Source organism: Rutidosis leptorrhynchoides, chromosome 6 (genome assembly GCF_046630445.1).
Source record: "Rutidosis leptorrhynchoides isolate AG116_Rl617_1_P2 chromosome 6, CSIRO_AGI_Rlap_v1, whole genome shotgun sequence".
Taxonomy (NCBI): Eukaryota; Viridiplantae; Streptophyta; class Magnoliopsida; order Asterales; family Asteraceae; genus Rutidosis; species Rutidosis leptorrhynchoides.
In genome coordinates, this window is record NC_092338.1 from 387,243,307 (window position 1) to 387,252,511 (window position 9,205).

Genomic DNA, 9,205 nt, shown 5'->3' on the forward strand with positions numbered 1-9,205 from the left:
TAGAACAATTGCAACTAAAAGCTTGTCTTTCTTGAGGGATAATGCTATGAAATATATGTTTGTTTTTAGCATTATCAACTACCAACTGCAATAGCTGATCGCCTTTGTTCGTTAGAAGAGGCGTAATCAGCATTTTCTGTCGCTCAAGAAGGCATAGCCGAAATTCTCCTCCCTAAGATAACAGCGATAAGCGAGCAGGTGGATGTCACTGCAGATGACATCATCAAGCTTGACTTATCCAAGGAATAGAATTTCGCTTTGTATAACAACGCGCAGCTGCCTCTGCGTCATTATTAATAAAAATTTTGCTGTTCTTATATTTGCAAGTACTTTTATTTATATAGCGCTTTTATCAATAATATTCATAACACTGACTTGTCCTTTGCAATTTCCAACTTTTATTATCGTGCACATAATAAGTATGTACTTTTGCGAAACAATCTGTATGCGTGTATATTTATACGTTATGAATCTTCTAAGTCCGTCGAAGTGATCCTTAGGCAATCAATTAGCATTGCGAAGCATCTAAGTATTGGCAAAATCAAATACTTAGGATTTTAAGTTCCTTTCGCAATAGTTATTTTCTGCGAAAGTGGGCAATTTCATCACTTCGCCATTTAAACATCACGAAACACCTCAGCACTATGAAACAAAATACAAAACCTTTCATAAACTTTTGGCATTCCTCAAACAAACTTTTTGCATATTCTTACAAGTGTCTACTTTTTATACTTTCACAAGTGTGATCAAGACTTGCAAAAATTAAAAATAAAAACACATAGAAAGAATATCAAGTATAGGCCTTGCAACAAATTTCGCACTTTGTACATATACATTTTGGCTTTCATGTTATTTTCGCAGAATTACGCATAGTATCGCTTTAATAAAGCGGCATGCCACTTATTAGGTAAAGTTCGCCCTTCCACATCTGCGAGCTTATATGAACCTGCTGCATTAATTGCCACAACTTGATAAGGACCCTCCCAGTTAGGTCCTAATTTGCCAAGTTTTTCTGCTCTACTTGCATCATTATTTCGCAGTACCCATTCGCCTACATCAAAAGATAAAGCGCGCACTCTTTTGATATAATACTTGGCAATTTGCTGTTTATTATTTGCCTCTCTGATAGCAGCCATTAACCTTCGCTCTTCAATGAAATTCAAATTCTCGCCCAATGCATCATCGTTTGCTTCTTCCTCAAAGTTATCGACTCTATGCGTTGGCACAAGAATTTCAGCGGGTATTACTGCCTCAGAGCCATACACCAAACTAAAGGGTGTTTCCTCAGTACTTTTCTTGAAAGTAGTGCGATGTGCCCATAAAACATTGGGTAATTCATCCATCCAACCAGTTCGCTTTTCGCATAACCTCTTTTTAATAACATCTTTTTAATTCCGATATCGCTCATTACTTCAATTAAACAAGCAATTTACCGCAAATTATTAACGTATTCGCATGTGAATCATCAAAACAATGCACGATTAGAATTAAACAAGGTATTTGATTGTTTAACATTACTTCAATTAAACAAGCAATTTACCGCAAATTATTAACGTATTCGCCTGCGAATCTTCAAAACAATGCACAATTAGAATTAAACAAGGTATTTGATTGTTTAACATCACAAAACAAAAAAATTCAGGTTTAATTCTAAAAACGTGTCCCACGGATGGCGCAAATTGATCAATCATGTATTAAGTTATTATTTAATTAAGGATTGAGTGCAATGATAAAGATGGAGGATGAGATGTTTGATGATTCTTTTGGGCCCCGATGATCATCTTTCACTTTATCAATCAAGTGATCAACCACCCCGACCCGGTCTTGATTGTCAATTAGCATAATTCACCTTAGCACAATGTAGAAATTCTTTGGGCAAAGTCACAAGTGAAAATCACAAAGGCTTGGGCAAATGGTAGAGAATCAACCCCCTATAAATGAGAGGCCAAGCTCTCTATTTATAGTATTCGAAATATCCGCGGTCTGCGAATTGTTTATCTATCCGCGGAAACTTAGCGAAATGACCCGCAGTATTTTATTAGCTCGGAAACTGATCCGCTATCTTTATTTTTAACGAATATTCCATGCATTTCGACTATACTTCGCGTTACTTCTGCCTTTAACCTTTAGTAAATAAAATATACATATACAATGCTATGTATATGATCATCCTCAATATTTTAGATTAATTTTTTATATTATTTTTTAGTTATATAATTAAATAATGATAATTATATAAATTACAAACACCTGTTCAAATAAAACTACATTTTCATTAAAAATATTACAAGAATTAAAATTAAAAATATTACGACGATAAATAAAATGCGATATAAATTTAAAAATACACTAAAGAATACACTAGAATTGAGAGTTATGTTTAAATAAAATTGATGATATATGAATATATATATAGTGATCAACAGCTATTTTTTTCCACAAACATCCGTTCACAAACATTTCTCTAAAGAACATGACAACGGACGAATTCGAGGGCGGTGGCCGGGCGGCCGCATGGGCGTATCACTGCCAACGACGCCCAAGTGGGCGATAGGCTGAATGGGGGGAAAGTCTAAACCGTTGGGAGCACTCTTAAAAAATATGTTCCTAGCTTATGATATGTTAAATTACATAACTACCATTTGAATAATTATTTGATACATATTATGTTATCCTTTTATGGTGTGTTTAAACCATCCCAAGGTAGCCCACTGGTTGAGCCTCCTGACATTTTTACAAGAGGTCTCAGGTTCAAATCTTGGATTGGTCAAGGAAAGAGTTGGAAAACAGTCAAAGAGTATTTCTGATAGACTGCGCACACTAGAGTATGAGGTCAAATTACTTGCTCTTCCCGGATAACTCGAAGAGGAAAAACCTTACAACAAATTTTGTGTGTGTTTGGATAGCCTATTTTAGGAGCTTATGAAAACTTAAAAAGGTAGAGCTTATGATTTTAAAGAGTTTATGATTTTTAAGTTTTGTTTGGTAAAAAAAAAAAACAAAAGTTGAACTTATGAGAAAGTAGAGCCTAAAAAATAAGCTCCTACCATCAAGCTTAAAAAAATAAGCTGTTAGCTTATGAAAAGTAGTTAACTTCAGCTTCAAGTTTAAAAAATAAGCTTCAGCTACCAGCTCGAGCTAATTTTCACCCAAAAACACCCTAAATCTTGTACTCCCTTCGTCCCCAATTTATTGTCAGTATTTCATTTTGGGATGTCTCAAATTAATTTTCCACTTTCATAAATAGAAAAAAAATATATAAGAAGATTAAGTTCCTATTATGCCCTTAATTGCATGTGGATAAGATTAAAGGAAAAAAAAAAAAAAGGTTATGAGAGCTTATAGGAGCTTGAGCTTATGATGTTAATAAGCTTCAAATCATAAGCGTCGTTTGGTAAACATAGAAAGTAAAGCTTATAAAAATTATAAGCTCTTAAAAAATAAGTTACTCGTAAAAGCTTATGAAATAAGTAGAGCTTATGTTTGAAAAATAAGCTCCAGTTAGTTTACCAAACAATTAGTTCGTATAAAAAATAATAAGTTCCAGCTACATGCTTAAATAAGAAGCTCCACCTCCAACTCTAGATACAAGTTTTAGCTCCAGGTAGTTTCATCCAAACACACTCTTAGTCAATTTACAGCTATAAGCTTCAGTTACTTTATCAAACACTTATAAAAAATAATAAGTTTCAGCTTCAAGCTTAAAAAATAAGCTCCAACTACCAGTTCCAGCTCCAGCCCAGCTAGTTTCACTCAAACACACCTTTGGTCCACTTATAGTTATAAACTCCAACTGTTTTACTAAATACTTATGGAAATAATAAGCTTCAGCTTCAAGATTAAAAAATAAGCTCCGACTGCCAACTCTGATTAATTTTTCATCCAAACACACCCTAAACTTGTATGAAGTACTATGTTTTAGTAGTTTTAAAAATTCTAGTCTATTACTATCTTATATTTGGCTATAAAGATGATGTCATTAAAAAGGTATGTCAAATCTTAAAAAAAATTCAAAAGAAAAAGAAAAAATTTGAGACATGAATGGTGATGTCATAAAAAAATTTCATTTATAATTTTATTTAACCATCTAACAAAATTAAGAAATCTAATAAAAAACGTTTTTTAATAAAACTCCATAATTAAATAAAATAAAATATTTAAAAAAACCAGTAATCAAGATCCTGCACGCCTCAAATTTTTTGAGAAGACAAATATAGATATCAAAAAGCACGCTTATACTCTCTTCAAAAAAACCCTACTCACAAAAAATAATAAGCCTCTACTGTTTCTCATCTCTGTTATGGATTCAATTCCTCAGTTAATATCATCCTCTTCTTCATTTTTCAGATACAGATTCAAAAAGGTATCATATAATCAAGATTTTCTTCAGATTCAACATCTATGTTTATTTACCTTTTTGGTTTTTTTTCTACCCTTCTTCTTTTTCTTTTTAACAATTATTGAATTTGAAGATTTTTAGGTTTAAATCCGTGAATTATTTGTTACTGGCGGCTGAAAATGGAGAAGTAGAGGAGTATTTCGTAAATGATATGCAAGTAGAAGTTCAAATTCGAGAAAAACAACACCTCAATCGGCATGTATAATAGGTATTCCGTAGTATTTTTTTAATTTTATTTATAAATCCAATATAATTGTACATTGTGTGTATGTAAAGATCACTCTTAGTCTGTTTATATAAAGTTTGAAGAATTTATAATAATAAAAAAGAAAAGTGAGTAGTTAATTGACGTGTAAATTTTATTTGAATTGAATTTCAATGTTTGACATGTTATTGATTAATGAAAATTGTAGAAGTGCACTAAAGGTGTTTGATGAAATGTCTGAAAGAAATAGATACATGGTAATATTGTGGCACAATTTGTGAGCTCAAAAAAAAACTTATATTTATTTTTCCTGAAAGTCTCAAATTTCACCATGAGCAAAATTTACAATCAATTAAATTGTTGTTCAAGGAAAGTGATTTGTTTTTATACTTATCATCTCCTTTTAAGAGCTTTTTGTTTCAATATTTAAATCTCTTTTAGAAAGTTAGTACCTAAATTGAGTACTTATCCACTATAAAAAAAAAGTTAATACTGAATTGCTATATTACATCATAAATTCTTATGCATTTACTGTAGGTTAAATTGGAGGTTTTAAGATGTATTAGTCATCCTACTTTTTTCAGTAAATGGGTTAGGCCACGAGGTTTGTATCAAACATTTCAGTTATAATAGTGGTTAACTTTCTACTAATTGTTAAGGAACATGCAATGTATGATATAATGACTTATTTAGGCGAACTAATTTTGCATTTGTTTAGGGTCATGTGACTTAAAGCAGTTTTTTTGTTTTTTTATTTATTTATTTATTTATTTATTTATTTATAGTAAAGAAACATGTCTGATGACTTACTTAAGTAAACATCTATGATGACTTTGCTTTTTGTTTCTTTCTTTGTTATGATATGGAATTCTAAAAACTTCATATGTATTTAAGGGTATATTACATATTACATTCTAAGTTGAAGTTTTTTCAGTATCTTAACTAAAGAGGAAGAAGGTGCAAGATACAATTAAGAAGATATGTGTATATTAAACTACCGAAGGTATCCATTTTTCCAGTATCTTTTCAATGTACTTGAGCATTATGGGTATTTGAACGCTCTGAGAAAAACTGACGTTAATTGTGGGGGTAAGTTGGTGGTTGGAATCGTTAGCAGTCAAGAATCGTTTATATTTGCTTTGTTTCTTATGTTGTTAAGTAACATGTGTAGCTGAAATAGAAGTTGATGAATATACAGGGAAAAATGGTGTCCATACACTCTACAGTGAATATGGGTTTTGTTCATACATAATGTTGTCAAGAGTGTTGAATTAGCATTGCAATTTGCTATCATAAATTCGTCATTCATGTATTATGATATGATATTTTAGTTTGCATATTAAATTTTTTGAGTGTTCTGATGAAAGACTAATGTTCTCTTTATATAGTAGTGGTTCATCAAAATCGTTTCTAAAGGGCTTTGTGTATTTGGGTACACAATATTGGATATAAGCAATTTTATTAAATTTAGCAGCTGCATTTTTGTGCTATTTGTTGAATGATGATGTATTTTTTTATATTGTATAAGCATTTTTAGTTGGTGTTTTTTAGTAAACCCGTGTTTTCACGGGTCCTGCATTTGATAAGGATGTTGTGGCTACATTGGAGTTGAATTCGAAACAGTTGCTCGGGTATGAATTCCCGAGCAACTGTTACCATTCCCCTTTTCATTTAGACCTGAATATGATAACCTGTTTCAGATGACATCCTTACTTTGACACTATATAACTATTCTCTAATTAGGCTTTACGTATATAGTTTTTGATAAACCCGTGATTCCACGGGCCTCTTCACTAGTTGTTATTTATTTGGTGTATGAGTTGGCTTTCCTATTTATTTTTAGTTAATCCTTCCGTTAGTTAGTAATTTTTTTGTTTGTTTATATTTTATATTTATCGTGTATTTCATTAATAAACGTGAATACTACATATATTTATTGTAACAGTATCAAAACAAATATATCAATACGGTATTCAGAACTATATTAGAGTAAAACGATATTGTGGTATCAATTGATTCGGTACCGGTATGGTATTACGCCCATTCCTACTTAAAATTATTACATTTTATAAATTAAAAAATGCATATATAATTTAAATTGAAAAAAAGAGTTATATTTTGATATCGGACAAATGTGAACAGACGATTTTTTCATAATGGAAGAACTATAGAATAGAAAGTGTGTAGTAATATGTAACCTTACATGCTAAGAATAAAACACACACACCACACATCACACGTGCGGCTTTGCTCCCCCGACGTGAACCCGTGTTTCGCGTAGATATCGTATGCACAAAGTACCACCCTTTACTGCACAGCGCCCCAGCCCCAATATATACCCAAAATTCCTCTAAATTAAATTAAATCATTTTAAACTAAGCATCAAAAGTCAAAGTGAAGGTCAGCCTACTTTATACTTCAACTGCAACACTGAAGTCACTTTTTCAAATGGATAGTCCGAGCCCATCCTCTGACCCGAATTCATATGATTCAGTTCGTACCCGACCCAAGCAGATTCCCCATTCTAACGATGGAGTTACACTAGCATCAACAAAACCGAAAAAAAGAGCGGGTCGAACAAAGTTTAAAGAGACCCGACACCCGGTTTATAGAGGGGTCCGAATGAGGAACAAAAATAAATGGGTCTGTGAAGTACGAGAGCCAAATAAAAAGACCCGAATATGGCTTGGAACATACCCGACTGCTGAGATGGCAGCTAGAGCTCATGACGTGGCAGCATTGGCATTACGTGGTAATCTCGCTTGTTTAAATTTTGCTGACTCAGTATCCCGGTTACCCGTGCCAGTCTCGAACGATCCCAAGGACATCTGCAAGGCTGCCGCCCAGGCGGCCGAGGCATTTCGGCCGACAAATATGGGGGTGGACGATGGTGACATTGTCGGGGATGCGAGTGATGACAAGGGTTCTGATGAGATGTCAGAAGATGAAGGCTCGATTGCTGAGGTGGATATGAATAGGTATGTTGATGAAGAGGCAATTTTTTATATGCCCAGGTTAATTGCTGACATGGCAGAAGGGATGTTAATTCCGCCACCTCGATGTTTAGTTGGATGGAGTTCTGATGACATGGATAGTCAATATGCTGACGTGTCGCTATGGAATTTTTCAGAATGAGACCCTTCGTCAATTCCTATCATATGCTCGATCATCTACTACTAACAGTAGTCAACTAGTACAGATAAATAGCGAACGTTTTAAAGCTCCTGAACATACTCTCAAAGTACCGTTATAGCGTACAAAGTTATCACAGTTTGATAAAAAAAAAAGTCTAATTTTGATTTTTTGGGATTCCAGATTTGTTATGATTTTTTCCTAAATAAACAAATGTTTGTGTTTATATTAATTAATGATTTAATGATGATTGACATAATTTTTTTTCAATAACTACGTATTTGTGTTATTTTTTTTATGACGATACTAACATCGAATGCTCCAATTTGTCACCTACACATGCGTTAGAAGGAATACCAATTCGCAACGAGTGAAATTTAGAACCAACGATGTTAGACGGTTAATTTAATTTTATTTATATATAAGACGTCACCCGATCCATATATGATCCGTTAATGTAATCATTATGGACATATTGTGACGACCCGGAAATTTCCGACCAAATTTAAACCTAATCTCTATATGAAATCGACACGATAAACGAAGTCTGTAATGTTGAGTTGCGAAATTTTTGAACTGTTTCAAATACCCTTCGACTGCTCTCGACGATTCACGAACAACTAATTGTAAATAAATACATATATATTTAAATATAGATACATATAAATATAATAATTGAAATATTATTTGAAATAATATATGATTTAATTTTTGAAAATCAATATGTAAAATAATATGCGATGTAATGAAAACTATTATTATAAATATGTATATAAATATTACTTGTAAATATATAAAACCTAATGGTTTAAAAATATACAACATATTTATTTTAGTAGTTAAACTTGCTATTTAAAACCGTTTCTATATAGAGAGAAAATATATTAAAAATAAAGGATTTCGAGCTTAATTAGTAAACGTTAGTAATACTCGGTTGACATTTCGTTAGCGTTCATATTGATTTAGCATGAGTTTATGAAGGATTAAAATAAAAGTTGAACTGTAAATCGATCACGAAGATTTTAGATTTGTTAAAAGTATTTTTACCTTTTTAAGTTTAAATATTAGCACTCCGTACATATAAATCGGAACAGAAAATAAATAATTTTCGAACCTTTTTGATCAGGTTTCAAACAGGTAATGAGTGAAATAATTAAATATGTTTAATCTAAAAATTTGGAATTTTTAGGAACACTTTTGTATTTTAACTGTTTAGCAATGGACACGATATAGCCATCCGGGATAAACTGTCGGTACAATAGGACATAAGTGTCACTGGTGAACGAAATTATCATTTGAGTTACTGTAGAACCTGTGACTCTCATTTCATTACTTTATTATTTATTTATATTAATTATTATTAAGATTATATGTAAGATCCAGTTTTTCTCTGTTGTGTTAGACGCCGTCCAACAGGGCTGGACGCCGCCCCGTTTTGAAGGGCTGGACGCCGTCCAGATGGCCTGACG

At 32.4% G+C, this 9,205-nt stretch overlaps 2 protein-coding genes and 1 long non-coding RNA gene across 4 annotated transcripts; 2 read left to right on the top strand and 1 right to left on the bottom strand.

Moving 5' to 3' along the window:
- Positions 1-863: 863 nt before the first annotated feature.
- On the bottom strand, positions 864-1,408 carry LOC139854967 (uncharacterized). The gene is made up of 2 exons (XM_071844236.1): positions 1,369-1,408; positions 864-1,246 (listed from the first exon to the last, which is right to left on the bottom strand). Exons 1-2 carry the CDS (start codon positions 1,406-1,408, stop codon positions 864-866), a joined length of 423 nt encoding a protein of 140 aa, XP_071700337.1.
- A 2,791-nt stretch (positions 1,409-4,199) lies between these two features.
- Positions 4,200-6,158, top strand: LOC139853075 (uncharacterized). 2 transcript variants are annotated; one of them, XR_011761272.1, is made up of 3 exons: positions 4,200-4,363; positions 4,473-4,607; positions 5,539-6,158. It is a non-coding gene; the product is annotated as an uncharacterized lncRNA (long non-coding RNA). The 2 variants fall into 2 exon arrangements; XR_011761273.1 differs by having other exon boundaries at positions 4,473-4,594; positions 5,539-6,157.
- Positions 6,159-7,052: 894 nt separating this feature from the next.
- LOC139855806 (dehydration-responsive element-binding protein 1E-like) lies at positions 7,053-7,895 on the top strand. Its single transcript, XM_071845049.1, has one exon. The coding sequence runs from the start codon at positions 7,053-7,055 to the stop codon at positions 7,737-7,739; it is 687 nt and encodes a 228-aa protein (XP_071701150.1). The 3' UTR covers positions 7,740-7,895.
- Positions 7,896-9,205: the final 1,310 nt, after the last annotated feature.

What these genes read in the sequence shown, in the direction of transcription:
- LOC139854967 (XM_071844236.1), bottom strand. Translation starts at nt 1,408, where the DNA reads ATGAGCGATATCGGAATTAAAAAGATGTTATTAAAAAGAG. An exon ending in AAAGATGTTATTAAAAAGAG is followed by an intron (nt 1,247 to 1,368) that starts GTTATGCGAAAA and finishes GCTCTGAGGCAG; the next exon opens with TAATACCCGCTGAAATTCTT.
- LOC139855806 (XM_071845049.1), top strand. Translation starts at nt 7,053, where the DNA reads ATGGATAGTCCGAGCCCATCCTCTGACCCGAATTCATATGATTCAGTT.